Source organism: Nestor notabilis, unplaced genomic scaffold (assembly GCF_000696875.1).
Source record: "Nestor notabilis isolate BGI_N333 unplaced genomic scaffold, ASM69687v1 scaffold1013, whole genome shotgun sequence".
In the NCBI taxonomy this organism is placed as follows: Eukaryota; Metazoa; Chordata; class Aves; order Psittaciformes; family Psittacidae; genus Nestor; species Nestor notabilis.
In genome coordinates this window covers 93984-115196 of record NW_009923045.1, presented here as the reverse complement: position 1 = coordinate 115196, position 21213 = coordinate 93984, and the positions used below count along the sequence as shown (strand labels likewise).

The following is a 21213-nucleotide window of genomic DNA, read 5'->3' as shown; positions in this document are numbered from 1 at the left end:
TAAAAAAAAAAAAAAAAGAAAAGAAAGAAGACAAATCACAGGATTTACTATGTCAGTATGACACATTTTTTCATGATGGTTTTTACTGCACATCCCTAACATGGATTTCAGAAAGTAGGACATGGAAGCAGATGCTTTTAAGGAGGAAAAACATATGTCACAGCAGACTGCTAGTGATCTGGCAAGCATGGTACCACCTTCCAATATAATAACTGAGAAGGTCATGCCTTCTTTTACCCCAGGTTGGGTTGAGAATACGAGTGAGTCCTCCAGCAAGCAGTGTCCACTTTTATACAGTTCAGAAGCCAGTGGTATGGTGGGCAACTGTTATGTCTCCACAGATGACTTGGGCCACAACCAAGCTTTCCAGCATGCAAGGGAATTCCATTATCTGGCCAGCTCTGATTTTTTTCCTCAAAAGTTGGCTTCCAGTGTAACTCAAGCTGGAATTCATGATGCAAGTGACACCTTGGAAATGTTGACTCCTCCTCTGGTCCCTGCCTCAGAGCCTGGGGTGAACCATTGTGCTTCCACCTGCAAAAACACAGAACAGGTTAGTCTGCAAAAATCTTTTGCCATTTTACAACTCAAAGGGTACACTGACACCATGCAGGCAGAATGTGCCTTGCCAGGTTTTGCTACTTAGCCTCACATCAGCCACCATTTTCTTCTGTTTTCTGTGCTGGGATTTCCTTCCACAAGAAAGAAAGCACAAAAGGGAGAGAAGTGTCTGTCTGTGTGGACACTTAAATACAAATGTCAACATTCATTATTAAAACTAATACACTTTGAGAAGCACCTGCCCCTAAAGTCCAGATATGGTGATTCTTTATATTTAAAAACCATCCAGAAGTGTATTTTGATACTATATCTTCATGACATTTTCAGACTTCAGAGCAGCAGGACCAGGTGATGAGGCAGCAGATGGAGCAGCTGCAAAGGCTGGTGGCTGAACAGCAGAAAATCATTGCACTTTACAATCCAGGTACCTGGGAAATCCCTCTTGATGCTGCAGCACCCTCACTTGCTGAAGCTTGCACTCCAGCAGTAAAATGCACAGTTCCTTAAAGAAAGAGAAGGTTTTATAGTTGTTTTCAGTGGCTGGGGGCTCTTCTTCTGGCAGATGGGCTAAAACATACATTTCTTTACACACATTACACACAAGCTGTAAACCCCAGAAAACACTTACTTCCACCTTTGTATATGAATATTTCAAAACCATTAAGAGGAGTCATTTATGTTTAATAAGAGTTCCCTGAGCAGGCTTCTGTTGAATATAGATTTGAATGGTACTGCAGAAAATTACAGTATTAAGGTGAGTATTACAGAAAAGATGGAGTAGCCTTTTTTTTCTTGTACCTATATATGAAAGTTACAGCTTTTAACAGAAAAAAGAAGTGAAAGGAAGTCAATGCACCATGTTTCTGTTATAGAGTCATATATTTAATGGTACAGCTGTCTGTTCCTCACACCATAATGCAACTCCTTCAACAGCTTCATTTTACTGATAACATACCAATAGCATTGCTAGAAAAAACAGTCTGCTCAGCAAGCAGAAAAAGAGGAGCCCCCTGCCTCCTTCCCACCCTGTCCACAGTAGCAGCACATTCTTCCCAGCATGTGACCCCATGGTGAAAGGAGTATTTAGGGAAATCATGTAGACTTGTGGCAGCACTGGCTTGGCTTTGGCAGGGTTGCTTCTACGTAACAGGAAGCATCATAAGGGCATAGGAAGATAAGGTCACCCTTGGATTGCTGTGCTCCTCAGATAACCTTCTGGGGAGGCAGCTTCACCTAACCCATGTAGTAGGAGCCTAAGCAGCCTAAGGCATCCCCTGCCTGCATCTGTGCTTGATTTGGCATCAGTTTTTCACTCCTCATGGTAACACAGACGGAAGTGGCTCTGCCTGCCTGCTAGCTGTGTGGTTAGAGCATCTGTCCAGAAGTAGCAAGTTGGGTTTTGGTGGTTTTTCAAGATAGTTTCAGACAACATTTGAACCCACAGAGCTGCCTTCTTTCAAAACATGCCTTAACTGGGGGGTGAGGCAATTTCACCTGAAGGCACTCTCTACTGTTCTTGTTTAAGTCAGGTCACAGGACAAAGAGGAATCATGGCATGGAGAAAGAAACTAAGAAGAGAGCCTGATTTTGTATCCTTATAGAGGGGTTTCTTTCCTGGAAGTTGTGAGCCTGGCCTCTGGTCCCTGAGCAGAACTGCTTATCTTTTCCACTTGGAAGTCTTCTACTAAAATACGTGACTAGGAAAACCTTCCCCTCTTTTGCATTGAGGAGTACCTCTGAGATACTTTGCAATACTTAATTTTTACTTGCTAAAGGACTTAAGGAATTCTAGGGGAAATTTTTGTTTTACATACTCAGATTTTATACACTCTCTTTAGTTCAGCACCCCTGTAGGAAATAATAATTTTGGTTATGTCTGATGGCTGCAGCAAGCATGTTTTACAATTCAAATAAAATAACGAACGCAGAATTTGGTTATTTCACTCTGAACATCAAACCACTGGGTAAATAGAAAACAACAATTTTTCTGTGCAACACCAGTTCAACAAGAGATTTCTAGGTTGGTACAAGGTATTTGTCTTAATCTTCTCTAAGTTTTCTTTTCTGGTAATTATTTTTAGGCTTTTCTATTTCTCACCTAGTAGCCACGATGCCACCCTTTCCATGCTTTCCAGCTACTTCCATTCCTGTCCAGTTCCCATCAAAAAATTCTTCCCAAGTTGAGAGCCTGCAGCACTTACAGACCTCTCCCTTGGCAATGTGCTCTGCCCAGCAAAGCAGATCCCCACTGTTCATGCCAAATGAGAGCAGTTCAGAAATCTCAGGAGAGCATGCGCAGCTCTCAGATTCAGGTGGGTAAAAAGCACTGGAAATCTCAAGTTAAGACTCCTGTGAACTTTTGTGCTCGCTAGTGATTGTTACTGATTTTATTGCAGGTCAGGGGAAGGTGCTTTGTTTTGATGGTGGCTTATTATAAAAGCTTTTAAAGTATTTTAGACTTGATTTTTTTTTGTACTTTTTGAATCATAGTCATTCTGCCTCTCACACTGACAGAGAAACTGGACCTTGTATATAAACAAAGCAGACAGTCATTAAATTGGAAAAAATAAGTTACACAAAGTAGGGAGTACATTATATTTAGGGAGAGACGAATAAGAAGTAGGAAGAGGATATAGTTTCCTATGGTGAGAAAACGTGTTTCTGTAACTAAGAAACACCAAGATTGATGCTTTTTGTCATCAGTCTTGGTGTTTCTCACATGGATATGGAGTTGCACTGTTTGGAGGAAAAACAATGTCAGCTGCTACTTGGTGTCTTCTCTTTGTTACACTTTGCCAGCCCTGTCTTCTGTGGGAAGATACCAAAGGGTGAGAAAGAAGAAAGAGTGATTTGCAACAAATTAAAAGTTTATTTCAAAATGGGGGGAAGAGGAACAAAAAGAAGTGGGACTGAAGCCGCTTAAAAGAGAAGAGGATGTAAATCAGACCATCATCCTTGATTTCTTTGAATTTTTATAACAAGACTTGACTGTGATGCTGTGAGACAGGCTGCAGTACAATTGAAACCTTAATTTCATATTCTTCAAGCTAGCTCAGGACTGATACTCTCACTGAAAGAGCCTTGTCTCTTTCTTGTGCCTGGCACTATTATTTCTTGCTGGGTTAACCTGAACCTGGGTCAGTTGTTTAGTGAAGTTTATCAGAGAGCTTCAGGAATACTTCTGCCAGCACAAAAGTAGTAGGAGGGGAGAGGATGAGGACAGCAGGAACCTAAAAGCAAGAACACATGAGGACAGAGGGAGGTATGACTGCTTTTTTTGACAGCAGCACTAGCTTAGATCTTCTTTATGTATGCTAAACTAACGCTGGAAGGTGCGGACACCTTCGTACATCAGGTTAACTCCTAGTTGGAAGCTCGTCAGTGCAGTTGCCTTTGAAATATGCTTCAGCTAAATGTGTGCTTGTGGACTGGGCTGAGCTGAGACCTTCCTAACTGTTGTGATAGGTGTGGGGTTTTACTGCTGAAGACATAAACATGAGTGTACCAACAACCTGTATATCACTTCACATTCTTATTTAAAGGGATAAGCACTGAGCCACTGCTTCAGCATACTGAGAGCCCCACAAAAAAACTTGCCAGACAAGATGCTCAAGAAGAGAACAGAGAAGAAAACAAAGGTGAGTTACACAGCTGCTTGGACACTGTTCTTGCCTTGTACTGGGAAGCACTAGTTAAAAATTACAGTGCTGGGGGACTTCTATTACATTCTGGAGACAGCATGGCCCCTCATGCGAGACTGTGAGGAGGGACATATGGGTTCTGTGTGCCTTGCTGCGGCCAGCCTGCTATGTCACCTCTGCCTCCTCAGCCATGTTTTGGTGCAAGGCAGGTGACAAGGTTCACTTTTGTTAAATAGAATAGAAATTAAAAATAGAATAGATTGATAATGAACTGGCTTACAGGTCACAATCACAGACTCATGAGTAGTTCAGTACTATCTAGCAAAGTGTCTTCACTGCAATGTTCTGCAGTAAACACATTAACCAAGCATAACAAATTGAGAGAGGCAAGGAGTACAGATCATGATATTTACCCTTTTCTTATTTCCAGCAACTAAGAAACTAGGAACTTGAGGATCAGGAGCCTCTTTTATTCATGGGTTGCATCCTTCTACCTACTTAACTCAATTGTATTCTATAAAGTGTTTTTAAAAATCAAAATCTTGCATGTGTTCTTGAAAATAAAACATTTCTAATTTATTTTATGATGTTTATTTTCATTTATTCATTCTATAAAAGCTTCGTTTTTATTGACCTTTTTCCTCTTGCTTAGAGAACAGTCAATTGAAAGAAAAGAGTTTCCCTGAAACTTTTTCTGCTGTCAAAGAACAAAGAGAACAAGTAAAGGAGGAGATTCCTTCATCTCCCTTTGATACAGAGGCAAAGATGAAGACTGGAAACGTAGAAGACAGGTGAGAAGTTATCTTAATCAGTCAGTCAAGCTACAGAAGTATGTCTTTCTTGACTGTTCACATACTTAATGTGTTACATTTGCAACACAAAGGCTTTTTGCTTGAGAGTGGCAGGTATGCATGGGCAGAGATTGGACAGATCTAGGGACTCACAGCTGATTTGCTTCTATATAATGGGATGCTGATTTAGCCAATTTAAATGAACTGGTTTTGCAACTGTGACCTCCAAAGAATAGGAGTGCGGCAAAATTTGGCAGGGAGAGATAACATCTTTTGTTATGCTGTCATTTCTTCTTCAGTGACCATCAGTTTGCAATTGCAGCATCAGTCTGAGTAGCTCATTCATTCTTGTCCTTTCTCTACCTCTTCATCTGTGCCAAGACAGATTTTTTTGTGCCTATATATTGAACAGGTCACCAAAGTAATCCTTGTTAAAATTATCTGGAGAGAGAAGAGATGTAACTTTTAACTTGGATCAGTTCTCTGATCTGGTTCATCACTGCATTGCAGAAGGAGTTGTACCAGCGCACTGAGGTACTCATGGCTAGGCAAGAATGGGTAGGTTGGCATTAGTGATGGAAGAAATGCTTGTAGAGCTGTTACCTTTCCTCAGCTGATGAAGACAGAAGCAGCAGGTTTTTGGCACACCAAGCCTTCCATCAAGTATAAAAGAAAAGCAGCAGCCTTCTAGGCAAGTACAGACCGAGAGTAATTTTCATGAGTGTGTTTTAGTGCATTAACCATGCGGGGCAGAGAAAGAAGACAGGAACCTCCAGACAGAAAGCTGAGAAGAGGCAGCAGGATCATAAGTACCTCTGGGCAAGTGAGCCTGTCCATGTATGCCTTTTTGGATCAGCAGTGAGCTTCTGAAGTCTGTATCCCAGTTACTACCACTTGTTGTTCTTTGGGTCACATCAAGTGTCTTTGTGACACTTTCACTATGGGATCAGGGTATAGTTGGTTTGAAATAAATTTCCCTGAAATGCATATTGCCTAATGCTGAGTCCTGATCAACAACAGTTGTGCTCTACAAATCTAATCCTATTAACCCATACTGATGCTAACAGACAGAGCCAGACTGACAAACAAAAGATTATCAGTAGTACAGTAGTGTTAGGTGGAGGTGGGGTATAGAAGTACAGTAATATGCTACATAACCAATACCTTTATTAAACCGAGGATTTTTTAACGTTCAGTAGAAATTATTAGCAAGTGACTAAGCATATTTCCATTTAAATAAGATCTGTTCATGTATGCTGTATTCATTATGAGTCAGAGTTCAATTTGTCCCTCCACAACATTATAGACATTATTTTTCTCTTCTATCACTCTTCACCATCTAATCCAAACCACTCTTTCAGGGAGACGGTGAGTTCTTTGTGACTGTAACAAGTTCTAGTCTGGAGAAAATGTCTGAAATATTTTTCCTTTTGAGTACTTTCTAATTTTGAGGAAAGACTGATACCGACCAAAAAATGTTACTTGCTAAAAGCATAGTTAATATTTAGACTAGACAGGAATTTTTAAAGTGAGACTTAGGTGTCACATAATAATGGACTTTTTGTTAACATGCTTCACATTTAACAAAGATTTCAGTTCTAAACTCAACATCAGCTCTGTGAAAATTATCAAAAGAAAACTAGTTGGAGAACCTTACAAATAAGTACCTTCTTGTTCCTTGCCTAGGCCAGTCACACCGGCAATTGGTATTAGACAGAATACATCTGAAGAATTTGTTGAAGAACAACTTGAAATAGACAATCATCTCCTAGAGAAACAGCAGAAGGAGCAGCAGGTACTGTGACATTGGTGCATTCACTTTGTTCTTGACAGGGAAGGAGCAGCAGGTACTGTGCCATTGGTGCATTCACTTTGTTCTTGACAGGTTCTCATGATGTTCGTTATTGTGTGGGCTGTTTTGGCTCATTGCATGGCAGTACATTTTCCCAGTGTTCTTTCATGCAATATTGGAAGATTTTCCCCAGTCACAAACATATTCCCCACTGTTTCCCACTGATTTTCTCTCTTTCCGAGTACTTTCTGGGTCATAGTTTGTGCCCAAGTCTTAACATACTCAGCTAAATTAGACTTCAAGTTGATTCTGTCAGTTTATTCCATAATAAATGGTCCATGCGATCTGTCATGTGCCACTAGTGCAAGAATGGGGGTATTTCCAAATACAGTTTTTATAAAAGGGCCAGGTACAATAATACTGTTCTGGTTTTTGCCTTATGTACAGTTTGAGATGATTTTATGTCTAGAGGCATCAGACTCAGCATTTTGTTAGTCTTGTTGACTTGGAAGACAAACAACTCAGCACTCAGGAATTTTCTTTATGTCTCCCTGGTGAAATAAAATCTCTAACTGAGGCATTTATATATTTCTTCATCACATTGTAAAAAGCACTCAAACTCCTTTAAAATCAAAGAAAGAGACCTTTTATCGTCTTCTAGTGTATAAACAGCACCATCTTAGCTATTTGATTCTATTAACGAATTAATGGAGGTGACACATAGCAACTGCTCCTTAAAGTTCTTGTGCCTTCCCTGTAGACACAGGGCTGTTACTTGCATACTCATTAACCACACCCAATGCCTTTAAGAATTCTGGTGTCTTGGCTTTTTCAGTTATCATAAATAAGGTTCAAGGCCAGGTTGGACAGAGTCTTGGGCAACCTGGTCTACTGGAAGATGTCTCTGCCCATGGCAGAGGGTTAGAACTAAATGATCTTAAGGACCTTTCTAACCCAAACCATTCTATAGTTCTATGATTTTATATCTTTCTTACTTTCTGAAGAATGATTCTCAAACTGTGATTGTCAGGATTTTTGGTGTTTTTCAGAGCAAGGCAAAAGTAACAGCTTGGAAAGCTTTTCTGAAACAAAAAGAAGGTATGACAAGGCTCAAAAGAAATAAACAGAAACCTTCAAAAGAAAACAACAAGCATTCCAGAAGAGCTGGTTTGGACTGCTGGGGCCATTTCTCCCAGCCTGGCCAAGTGGATGCAGGCATACTGCAGCCAGGGGAATGCTCTCAGTTTGACCTTCAGGTTAGTGGCTCCATGAAGATTGGTACACATGAAAAAAAAGCAGACCATGCTTTAGCAGAGTGGAAGACAAATTCTCAGACTGACTGTGAAGCAAGAGTAGTTGACCAAAATTTAGAAGAAAAACAAGTGATCATGAAAGATGAAGACACAAAGAAAAATCCCATTGGCTCACTACAGAGAAAAAGGCCTGAAATCCTGCAGCCAAGTCCAGAAACATTAATAGAAATGAACCTACAAATAGGTGGGGAAAGGGAAAATCATCATGTGGATTCTCTTGGGCAAGCAGGCAGAACTGATGGAAGACCTGTGCAAGGTACCCTGCAAAAGCACCTGAGTAGGGTGGATTGGCCTCTGAAAGGTCATTGCACAGAGGGATCAAAAAACCCCGTGGAAGTCCTGCAAAAGCACTCTCTACTTCAGGATTTAAAACCAGATCACAACAAGGGGGCAGAGTGGAGTGCAGACCCTGCATTAACACAGGGTGAGAACTGGGTTAAGTTATGCACACGAGAACTTGTTTCAGGGAACCAGAGCTCCGAAAGAAAAAGACAATTCCATACTGGCTTTAAGATGGTCAATGATAAGATAGTAAAAATTACATGTAGCTCACCTGAGGCTGTGGAGACGGGAAGCTCATCCTTAGCCTTGCAGCAGGAGTGGCAAAGGAAGGGCACAGCTGCCTCAATGTGGCATGTTGCATCTTCATCCTGTGAATCAAGCTGCTTATCCTCGAACAGCGATGATGACTCCAAATCTCACCATGCTCAGTATCGCTCCCAGCATGGGCCTCAGGGAGTAAATCATACTGATGGACATTTGGATCTCTCTGATGATGATTATGCTAGTGATGAGCCCAGTGGAACTGAAATAAAGTCTGTTAAAAAGTACAGCAGATCACCCCCAAGGAAACAAGACATTCAAGTGATCTCAAGACAAGGTCTCTCCTGCAGCACATGCAACAGTGATTCCAGTACTAGGGCTGCCAGGCTGAAAGAGAGCAAGACTTGCTCTTCTCTTCAGCAGCCTCTGTATTATCCCACAAAACTGAAAAGGAGAGAGCATGAGCCTGAATCAAAGGATAAGTATAGGGCCAGGGATGTTAAAAGCCTATATTTGCCATCCTCAACAGTGGCTGATGAGATTTCTGCTTTCAAGATTAAGGAAACCCCTGCAGTGGAGGAACCACAGAAAAAACTGTTTAGAGACAGATCAGGTGAGTGTTACCCAAGTTTTGATTTATATTTATTTTCATAGGGGAAGAAGGTCTCTCTTGGATATATGCCTCATTCTGCTTGTGCTGCCTAGCTATATGCTCTGTCAATACTTCTCAGTCCCAAGCTGGGAAAAAAAGTGAAGAGGGGAGAGGTATATCTGCAAGCTCCTTGTTGTACTTGCCTCTCCATTGTCATTTGCTGGTTTTCAAATCTGTTACTTGAGGTGCACCTTAAAAAAGGTGGTCAAAACAATTTATTAAATTTGCATGTTTTGTTCCTAAGATACATAGACCTTCACATCAGTGGAAAATTATGATTTCCTATGAACAACTTCATTCAGTTTGTCCTTAATGTGGACCCAGTTCTTTGGTCAAGCAATTTTCTAACCTTTTGGCCCAGTGATCTTACTTCTGGCAATGAAAGTGTATCTTTCTTGAGCAGGTTTAGTCCTTTTTATTAAACTGGTTCTTGACTTTTCTTCTGTCTTTGTTTCCCCTGAAGGACTTCCCCCACATCAACTCCTCATCCCAAACCCATTGGCTGTCTCTTTGTGTAGGATCAGTCAAAATCAGATGTCCTGCCTGCAGTTATCACCCTGACAGAAATAATCACTTCTGACAGGTCTCAATTGCTTGCTAGGCACACCCCACTCCATGTCAGGTTCCTATTAAAAAGGGTTCCTGAGGCCTTTTCAAAAGTTTAATTCAAAATGAGGTTGCATTATCATGTGACATTCACATTCCTGAAAAGGAATTCATCTACCAACACTAATATATCCCCAAATCCATTTCACTTATAGTGATTTGTAGGGCTTGGACTGTACTACTAAGAACTATGCTGGGAATGGAATAGCTGCATAATTAGGCAGAGATAGATGCATTCTTCTTGATAGGTTAAGCGATAAAGCTTGTTGCACTTACACAGTTTGTGTTTTTAAATACATAGAGAGCATTCATAAATATTCACGAAGTTCTGTGTACTAACATTGATGTGTTTATATAAGAAACTCAGAACACCCTTACCAGAGGATTAGAAACTGGCGCATACTGCAGAGGAACGCCTCCAATGACTAAGGTGAAGGAAGAACAAGAGAAACCAATGCATGTGCACAGGTAAATCCGTATACACCAGAAATTGATCTGTGTGTGCAGTGAGGCAAATAATACTTCCTTTAGGATCCTTAAAATCAGGCTGCTAAATTCTTACTTGTTAACTAACTTCTTTTTGAGGGTGTCTATGTTGTCTCAGAACTGAAACACTTATTTCGTTGTCTAGGTTGAAATTAAAGCAACTAACTGAAGGGGCCCAACTCTGAAACCACTGCAGTTTGGGTCTTCAAGCTGAGTAATGATAAATACTTTTTGTAAGCTGCTGAACATTCAAATCAGTAAAAACTCAGGATAATCTGTTCTATGGGATCAGGCCTCTGATGGAGTAAAGGATAAACTTCTTATATTACATTCACATCAGGGTAGCCCATATTTCAAAAGTTAACAAAATGTGTGTAGCATACATCAGTGCCAATAGCATTGTTATTCAGGAATATCTATCTTGATACTAGACTGAGGATGCCTTTGGTTCCATATAAATGAAGAACCTGAATATTCAGGAGAGTTGCTTTTGTAACTCGTAACTACTAAATGCTGAAATTGTTTTGTTTTGTTTTGTTTTGGGTTTGTTTTACATTTTCATAATAAAAAAATCCCAACCAATTCCTTACCACGAGATACCTGCAAGAATCTTAGAAACTGTGGGGTTGGGAATGGAAGTGACTCATAACTGTAACTAATTACAGGTTATCCAAATGTCTCTAATAAAAATATGAACATGCTTACAATCAAATCGAATATGTATTTTTAATGTGATTAAATCTGTTGGAAATTACTAGGTACCATCTACTGTTAACATGAGATATTACTTTCCTCTTTGCCTTCAAGCCTAGTTCTTAACTAGTGCCAACTAGTGTAATTTATTGATTTGGCTTTTTGTTTTAACATATAATGCAAAATAAGAAATTATTTTTCATGTCTGCTTGTCCATTCCTCTTGATTTCAAAGACCATGGGATTAGTGCCAAAAAGTATTTCTGAATTACATTTATCAGTTTGTATCTTTTTCTCCTATAGCTGTCTTGGAGTAAGATACTTTCAATATCTTAAATGGTTTCATGAAAGAATCTTCTTTTTCGTGATCTTGCAAACATACTAGAAGATGATCTCCAGCTGACTGTGATAGGTGTTCCAGATGAGAATATTTGTGGGATTTGTCATTTCATAAAACTACTGATGAAATTAGGTGCTGGTTTCACTCTTGCTGTTGTAAATTTTGGCTGTGGAGTGACGTACTGGTGCAGAACTACTGCAGTGCTGCACTCTTCTAGCACTGCACTCTCTGACTGCTGCCAAGTGCTGCTTCAGTAGTGACATGGCTTTGATTTTATCATAATAGTGCATGTTTTTAAAAGAGCTTTCATTGATTTATTCATGTCATTAGCTGTGGTAGCCCCCAGCATTTCCACACAGATGTTTATCAAAAAATGCCTGCCTAGTATAATGTGTACATCTTTTCACTCAGTTTTTCCAATTTATGAACTAGAACTATTTGTGAAAGGCAGCTTATCCTCCTTGTCTGTGTTTGCTTTATGCTGATTTATGCAATCCAAGAATCTGCTTTGTGTTTTTAAATCAGTAACCCTATCAGGAACACAAGATGGACACCACATTGACAGCACTTCACTTGTGCCATTTTAACAACTTGTGCTTGCTGGAAGCAGTGAAAATCCTCTTGAGAGCTGCGTGATATGCCTGAACCTGCCTGGTCTATCTATTCAAAGGTTTTCAGACCGTTGCAGGCACATATAATTATAGGCAAGAGGGTGAAAACAATTGGGATGTAGTGTGTTCTGTTTATCTGGTACCTTATGGAATCTGGACCTCTGACTTCACCCTTGCAGCAATGAGGTAGCTGTTGCTGGCTCTTGGCATCAGTCAAAGGATTCAGTGATGGTTCCTTCAACAAGAGCAGCTTGTCTGCTTTTTAATACATAATTTCCTTGTAGTATTGAATCTGCACTTTTTCTGGACCGTCAGCAGTAGCCAGCATGTTGGGCTTTTTCTCCCACCTGCATTTCCCTAAAAGACTTTTTCTTGGAAAAAAGACTTTTGTCTCATAGCCAGCCTGCTGCCATGTGCCTCATGCAGAAGTGTGCCTGGGTTGCATGCAAAAATCTGAGTTAGCACAAACTGCTTAGCCTTTTTTACGTATTTTGTATCTGTATTGTGCACTTAGCTCCTATTTAGGGTGTGAAATAATTATCAGAGGCTGCAAAGAAGTAAAGTGTGTGCTCCTGCTATCCTTGGTTATTACATATCCTCAGGCCAGAATCTCTTTTCAAGCCCTGAGGCAAAGAGTCTGTCCTGGTTTCAGCTGGGATAGAGTTAACTTTCTTCCTAGTAGCTGGTAACAGTGCTGTGGTTTAGATTTAGTGTGAGAACAATGATGATAACACACTAATGTCTTAGTTGTTGCAAAGTAGTGCTTACTCTAAATCAAAGACTTTTCGGTTTCCTATGCTCTGCCAGTGAGCAGGTGCACAAGAAGCTGGAAGGGAGAAAAGCCAAGGCAGCTGACCTGAACTAGTCACTATGGTAAACAGCAGAACATTTCCATACAGCTAACCCACCTTACCCTGCAGACCAGAGTGGCTGCGTTCAAGCTGTCTGCTAGATCTGATCCCTAGCCTGACTAACCTCCAAACCTTGCCCAGCATGGTCTAGTGCAGTGCTGGATGGCCAGTGCTGGGACCAGAGGTCATGCTATCAATACAGCACTCGGGTTCATGCTCCAGCTCTGATTAGTTTGTTTGTATAGACGTAATTCTTGTGCAATTCTGAAGAGGCTGACATCATCTGAGATGCTGGAAGGAATAGCTACCTGGACTTTACTTTCAGGGTGTAAGAAACTTAAGACAGTACTGTTCAGTCTTCAGTGGAAGATGTTATATATAGATCTTGTGTTGATTTTGTTCTAATACATTGTATTTCAGGACATCTGGTCTGCATATGGAGCAGTTGTAGGCTGGACATAATCACACAGGGCAGGTATATTTGATACTTTAACTGTATGAGGAGAATTAATACTTCTGTTGACTATGCTGAGACTTTTTTTAGCATAACTTTAACCAGGATGTTAGACAGGCTTATTTAGGGTAGAAAACAACCACCCCACCAGCAAAAAAAAAATTAAAAAAAATTAAAAAGTAATGAATTAGAATATGAGGAGTTCATTTATCTCTTAGTACCTTTGAGAACTTTCATCTATTGCTGCTGAAGGGCTAAACTTCATTACTGAGAGGAAAACATGAGATCATGGCTGCCTCCTGTAACTCATGTTGCATTTTGAGTAACAGCGAAGGCCACATGGTGGCTGTAGGTCATGAAGTGAGCTGAAGCAGGAAGCTAACAAATTATTATCGTATTGAAAATTAACTAAGCAGGTGTATCATGGTCTTATAAATATACTCTGTTTGAGGATATGTAAAGATTTATACTCTTCACATCTTGCTGAGTTTTTAAGTGCGGTTCCAGACCATTCATGCCTTAAGACATTAAATTCAAAGGCAAAATCTCTTCTGGGCACTGAGCTCCCACATTTGACTCTTGGGGTATACTTATGTATGGAAAGTCAAGTACTTTATGCCCTTTCATTCAGGTCCATGGCTGTTCTGATTTGTAGTAATGGCAATGTAATGGCTGCTGGATACATAGCTCAGTCCCCATCCCTGCATGATAAAGTGCTTCATAGGTGCGATGCCAGGGAACTAGCTGTGTCTTCTGCAGGTCTACCTTAATTTAGCTATCTGAACAGAAAATGTGCTTAAAAGCCTCTAAATTCATGATCATTATGTTGTCAGAAAATTTCAATAAGAATTGTTTCCATCTGCTCAGTAGAATCAGTTTTGCAGCTGAATACATACATGAGTGTTTCCAGTGATGAAGGACCTCAATTTTGACAAGTGCTGATAACTTGTGACTCCCAGCAGTACCAGCATATATGGGACATGCGCAGGCTAAAAATCATGCACTAAAAATCATGCCCAAACAGGACACATCTAAAGACAGCCCTTTGTTATAATGTTTGTGCCAAACTCATATTGTTTGTTTACCTTCTGAACAGAACACTAATGGACCAGCTCAAGATCGTCCAGAGCCAGGACCTGATTCACTCATTGGAATACAAAAGCAACCAAATTCACCCACTGCAGAAAGAAAATGCCCCTAGCAAGTTCAAAGGAAAAGCTAGCATCACTGAAAAAAATGCAAAATCAGAAGAAATACAAGTAAGATGTCTGCTGTAGAATAAATATGCTTAATTAATTATCCTCCCATGCTTATGGTAGTACCTGAATCCCTCCATTTGTTGCAGATAGACGATTATTCATGCTGCTTCACTGCATACAGTGAAGATTTTTTTATGTTAATAGTACATTGCTTTGATTTGTGTTTAAAATGTACTCCCCACTTTCTTTATGTAAGAAAAATACTAGGTTGTACCTTCTATTTCCTGAGGAAGGTTGGGAGGTTCCTATGTTCCTTATACTTCTTGTATTGATTTGCTCAGATCTGAGCTAGCTCTTGAAAAAATTTCCAACTCCTGCCACTGTGGGTTTTACATCTTTTTCATACAAAAAAATATTGTGCCAGTGGCACAGAATTATTGGCCATCGTTCTTTGTTCTCATCCCTGAGCTCGGAGGTGGTTGATCTTTTTATTTGAACTATCCTGGCCTTTGGCTTTGAGGTATTTTGATGATACCTAGCTGTGTATCTAACACCTAACCTGCCTAATAACAACCCTGAATCACTGACTGTGGTTTCTTCTGAGTTCCTTTAGGGGATTCTGTTTGATTCCTCTGTTTCAGCCTCCTTAGAGATAAAGTAATCTCTGAATATCTATGGCTATTTTCTCTATCAAAACCAGCTGCACATAATACAAGCTTAAGTAATTTTCTAGAAGAATCATGGATAAAGAGAAGGAAAAAATGGTGAGCCATGTGAGATGAGAGATGATAAATGAGCGCCATGTGATAAATGAGATGGGGACAGCTAAACCTGTATTTTTATAGGATAAAGGAGTAGGCTATGTTAAGGCTCAGAAATGTCTGGAACAATGTTCTGCTGCAAAAGAATGCCTGAACCAAACTGATGTATTTAACACAAAACTGACAATTTCAGTTATTTTCTTGACCAGAAAAATTTCAGAACAAATAAATCTGGCAAAATAGTATTTTGTTCAAACCTTTCTATACATTCTTTATTTGTCATTTGCACATTTTTTGAAATACATATTTTTGTGCCATAGATATAACAAATGTTTTCTCTGATCATGTTCCACATTTCTCTAGAGGTAACATTTGCAACAGGAAATTATTAACTGTTTCAGTGAGGTTATTTTAGTATTTTAAATAAAAATATTTTGAAACATCAGCTTTCTTTCTACCTGGGATTTAAAAAAATTGTTAGAATTTCTGCCAGGGAATAATTGTGTTTCCTGACTAGGTTTAGCCCTAGAGATGAAGTTTGGTAGAAATGTTTTAATCTTTTGTTCCACCTGGTAACATAATGAGTGTGGTTCAAAAATTCGATTTTCCATTAAAAAATTACAAAACACTGAGTCACTATCTGTGTGATTCTCCAAGTTCAGAAGTCTCCTTCTTGAAAGAGGCCGATGGATGTGCCAAATGCTGACCAAGAAGCTCACAGCAAAGAAAGATGGTGATTAGAACACAAGTGGGCAGATACACAAGCAAAGGGAAAGTACTAAAGGGGTGCATGTGACGGTTGACTACAGAGCAAACTGCACATTTCCAGTTTAACTCCACTAATATTCCATTTGCAGTACCCAACATGAGTGCTCTGAGGGAAGAGGACTTAGTGTTGGCATTGGCACAGGTGAAGGAAGGAGAAAGGAGGAGAGAGAAATAATGGAGATACTTGTATATGGAATAGTCCTCTACAAAATGCACCGAATTTCGTTATTTTCATTTACCTGAACTCAGATGAAAATTGTCTTTGCAATCCCCTGCTGTCTGTAAGGACTTTTAAACTATTCATGTGCCCTTGTCACTACGTGATCTGAAGAGCTAACATTTTTGCCTTGTTTTGGAAAACATTCACATTTAATGTTGTTTGTTTGCATGATGAGTTTGCATTTCCTGATTTTCCTTCACACAACAAAGATTCCCCTCTGCTCACCTTGTAATGATTGGTTTGGTTTAAACATAGGAGCTTGCACCGTAGTTATTTTTGTTTGCTTGTTTTTTTGGGTTTTTGAAGAAGTAATTTCAAATGTGTTCTTTCTCTATTACACACCTTTATATTGAAGACCTTTATACTATCAACCTTTAAGCAGAACAAAAGACTCCTTGCTTCCTTCTGGATGTATAAGGTGGGCATGCCTAGTCCAGACCTGGCAATGACATGGCACGCTTTTTGTCTGCTGGTAGATGTTAAAACAGCAGATTGCTGGACTGCAGGAAGAATTCAAGAGAAATGAGTCGTGCTGGCATGCTGCCTATAGCAAGCTGAGAGACCAGGTTGAGATGCTGACCAGACAGAACATGGAGCTTCGAGATGATCTCAGAGTTTCAGAGCATCAGGGACGAAAAGAAGAAAAACCTCCAGAAGCTGTGAATTTCATGGACAGAAAATCAGAGACCCTGGTACTGGATGATATTGTCTGTTTAATACTGTCTGAATAAATCAGGAGTAGTTTTTCTTTGGAGCTGGCATGTATGAACACTGTCCCTCCATTTCTGCCATGCTTAGCCTGAAGGGGAGGAAATCAACTCTGTAGTAAGCCATGTTGAAATATAGTTTTTGTGTGGTTCTCTTCCACTTAGCATTACTTGTCCATGAGGTGGACACCTCTATGAGGTGGACACCTCTACAAGGTGTTCCAGTGAACCCATCTTAGAAACTAACATAAGGGCAGATGTCTTCCTCCACTAGCTAGGGAGAGACTCTAGATCAATAATTTAAATTCAGTACATAAACCAGACAACTGTAGTCTCCTGAAATGAATTCTCCTCTTTACGTATATAATGCTATTCATCTTTTTAATAAAACAGCTCTTCAGCCAGGTGCAGGCTGGTTTCTGCAACAGATATAGTGGCACCTCTTATTAAATCTCAGCTCAGTTCTTATTTTGTTCTGTAAGCTTTCTGGGACAAAACCACTGTCTGTGACCTGCCTTACAAAGGTACGAGTTGTGCTCCTGATTGCTAGTTACATGGGGGTGAAGGAGGAAGGACAATCAGGGTGGAAAATATCGCTGGCTGGTGTAAATGTCTCTGGTGATCTCCTGAAATCAAAACTGTTTAATCATAGGTGTGCAGATTCTCTTGGCATTTCTCATTCAGTGTCCCATACTTGTAGGGTTACTTGTTACCTTACTATATAACCAAGTAACTTAATTTAGGGGAGTTAAAGAAAGGGAGAAGAATGTTGTCGCCCACGTCTTACACAGGACACAGTGAGTCTTGGTAAAATTAAATGGATCAGACTAGAATTCAAAAGACAGAATTCTGGTTTAAGTGGGTCGTTTCATCTCCTTGTGTATTCAAGGGATTAAAATATGTGCCTCTAAAGAGGGATCAATTCCATCTTATGTGTGTCAAGGCAACTAGAACAAATAATTATCTTCTAGATGGTGCAGGCTGGTGAGATGAATCCTACTCTTCCACAGTGGTTGAACCTAGGAGAAAATAAAATCAAGCTATTTACTCCTAGGTATTTCCCTAATTTGAAAATCTAATTTCTAGTAATGTACCCTTAAAAGATGTTAGAACCGCCAATTAGTGTGTCCTTTGCTTTATGGAGCAAAGACGTTTTGGTCCATCTTTTAATTTGATTTTAATGTACTTCTTAATGAGATTTTTCACATAACACTGTTAGGTTCCATTGCAAGTATCATTTCAAGTTACATTTCAATTTATTTTTAATTTTCCCAAACCTACCTGTTTATACGACTCATCTTTTTACAGATTGTGAAGGTCAGAAAAAAATATTAGAGTCACTTGTACAGATTGAAAAAATATAAAAAATCCAATAAAAGCGAGGATAAGAAAAAGCTAATTGACTTCTGTTGTAGGCCAGATTTCTGAATTATTTCTACTGCTTTGGGACATTTGGTGATGTATAATTACTGCTCAAGCCACTGAAGATTTTGTGTGAGAGTAATATTAGGATGCTGTATATATAGATGCTAGAATGCCATATCAAAGATTGTTGTGTCTGCTACTGGGGAGTTTCAGTCCCTAGCACAAGAAGATGTGGAATTTAATTTATTGTGTTTAATATCATAATTTTTATTACAACAGAAAAAGCAAATGGCTTTGAGGGTTGTTTGATTATACTAGCTGTGACTTGAACTTAAAAGTATATATTTATAACAAATTCTCCATTAGGTTGCAGAAGCTATTCTGCGAGAGACGGCATCTTCATCCAAACAAAAAGAGAGATCATGGAGAGATAATCACAAGAGTTACCACATATCTTACATGGGACCAAAGACGTCTTTGCAAAAACATCTCTTCAGAGATGCGAATAGTGAAGTATGCATTCCAGTTACCAGCAGTCATTTTTCCACAGTTTCAGATATTTACTTGAGAGAATTCTTCGGAATCAAAATTTGTGCAAATGAAAGTGTCTGTATAAGCATGGTCATGTTTTCTTACAGTGGGCTTGTACTGTCATTCAGCATAACTTTGTAGTTTTTCTTCTGGTTTTGCAGTAGCAGGAGACAAACCTTCTTCTTAATTTTCTAGAACTAACTCAATTGTATTCATTGTAACTGCTATTTCACAGATTGGGTTTATAGAGAACTGCCATTCCTTGCCTCAGAAAGCCACAAATCCGGTATTTTGACATTTGAGGCTTTACTCGCCAATAAACATTAGTAGCCTTCTGCCTGATAAAGTCAGTGAGAAAACCACTTAGCTTTTTACAAGTTGTGACAAATTAACTCTGGACGTCAGGTGAGATGCTTGTTTCTGACTCGTGTCTCTTTGACTGTTCCTCTACAGCCAGTTTGCCACATTTCTTACACATCTCACTGTTTAGAATATATAGATATCTAAATATCTCATTGTGCTTTCCTTTCTCTTGGCTATGTATTTCTCGCTTCTTATTTTGAGCATCTTGATTATAACAAGTCCTCTTTCTTCCTTTTCTCACATTTAGCAGAAATCTGTGCTTTATTCAAATGAACAGTCTCTCTAAAATTCCTCCTACTTACTTGAAACTAATCTCCCGATTCCATTTGCTACAGCAAAACTTAGCTCTGATTAGCCAACACTCTGCTCTCTCTGTGTGTTTAGGGACTGGAATCAAATGTAAAACATGTCAGATGAGAAAGGAGGCAACTATTCCACTCCAGTGATTATGACAGTGTATGTCTTGAAAGTCACGAGACAGTGGCTTTAATGAATCCTACATGGTGCCAGACATGAAAAGAGGCAATGATAAGAACAGCTTTAAACTTTATATGCTTAAAAGAGCAGAAAGAGTTATGTGTGAAATAGCAGCTTCAAAGAGGATGAAGATATTATGTGCCTGTCTTCACAAACATACATATAGCTATATTTCTAAGCTGTATGTTGTTTATAATAAGAAGGTAGGCAGTTTAGCTGCAGAAATTGTTTCATTTGTTCTATACTAATGTTGGATCTCCCCAGTCCCTTCTACAGCTGGGATCTCTCCATTCCTCTGTGCTGTGGTGGACAGAATTACCACCCAGACAAGTAATGCACAACATCATAGTATCTGCAGTTAAAGTGATGAGTAAAGTAAAAAATCTATCTTTGGTAGCTTACTTTGGAAATTTTCAAGGTGTGAAAGAGTTTGTTTCATCTGAACAGCTAAAGCACTCTCCTGATATGTGCTAAAACCTGAAACATCTAGTCAGCACTGGAACCAATCCAACTGGAATCCAGCACAAGCATGATCTAGACTGGTGGGCATAGTGCCTGTATGTCCTGAGTGAACTCTGAAATGTTTGACAAAGACACATGATCTTTATCTGATCTGATGGCAGAAGGGCTTGCAGTAAGTAGAGTGGCTGCTGATTATGCAAATGTAGAATTGAAAGCTAAGGTAAATGGAACATTATAGAGAAGCCCCAGATCTGGGTCACAGTGATAGATCTGAACATGGTGTCTCACTTGTGTTTCCTTTGTATATGACCTCTTTTGCTAGCAGGTGGATGATTTCCCACAAAGATGCCGTGAATATGGACAATTCTAAATTTAGGATATAGATAAAACAAACTCTCTCATGCTGTTTCTGTCCAGAATTGAGAAACTGCATGTCGGAACACATAAAAGTGAATGAGAACATATCACAGTGAATTGGGATAACCTTAAGCAACAGAAGCAGAGATGCATGCCACAGGGACATGTCTGTACCTGTATAACGTGTTTAAGTTAAAGCTAGCTAGGACTGGTGAGTTTCAGCAGCTGTAATTAAGAAAGCAAAACAACACTTAACACTTATTTCTGTCTTATTTCTGTCAAAGCTAATAGAATTTGAGGATAGGTACAAAAACAGCTGTGGAGCAAGTCTGAATAATGATCAGTAGAGATGAAAGTCCAGAGTTTTGGAAGAAAGGATTTTATGAAAAGTAAGCCATGTCTGAGAGATGTCCTACCTCTCTGAAAAAGACATATTCTGGTTGCCTATAATACTTCTAACAGCGATTCCTGTTTGTACTGTAACATGACCTAATAGGAGAGGAACTGGCCACTTCAAGATGTTCTTTAGTAAGACAAGATAAATGTCCATTTTAACTGTATATCATTAGTGATTCTTTCAGAATATGGTTTGAAAGATGTATAGGTTAGCCAACATGGTTAATATTTATTATTTATTAGTATTTATTAAGATGAATTCTCTCCAAAGAAT

The 21213-nt window shown here is 39.3% G+C and overlaps 1 protein-coding gene across 1 annotated transcript in view; it reads left to right on the top strand.

The window, feature by feature from the left end:
• The first annotated feature begins 121 nt into the window (after positions 1-121).
• LOC104403679 (centromere protein J-like) overlaps positions 122-21213 on the top strand; it is a 31220-nt gene continuing 10128 nt past the window's right edge. The window contains exons 1-9 of the mRNA XM_010011912.1: positions 122-553; positions 889-985; positions 4104-4199; positions 4855-4993; positions 6680-6788; positions 7835-9254; positions 10259-10367; positions 14430-14592; positions 16758-16973. Of these exons, the coding sequence (XP_010010214.1) occupies positions 122-553; positions 889-985; positions 4104-4199; positions 4855-4993; positions 6680-6788; positions 7835-9254; positions 10259-10367; positions 14430-14592; positions 16758-16973 (2781 nt within the window). The remainder of the gene's footprint in view (positions 554-888; positions 986-4103; positions 4200-4854; positions 4994-6679; positions 6789-7834; positions 9255-10258; positions 10368-14429; positions 14593-16757; positions 16974-21213) is intronic.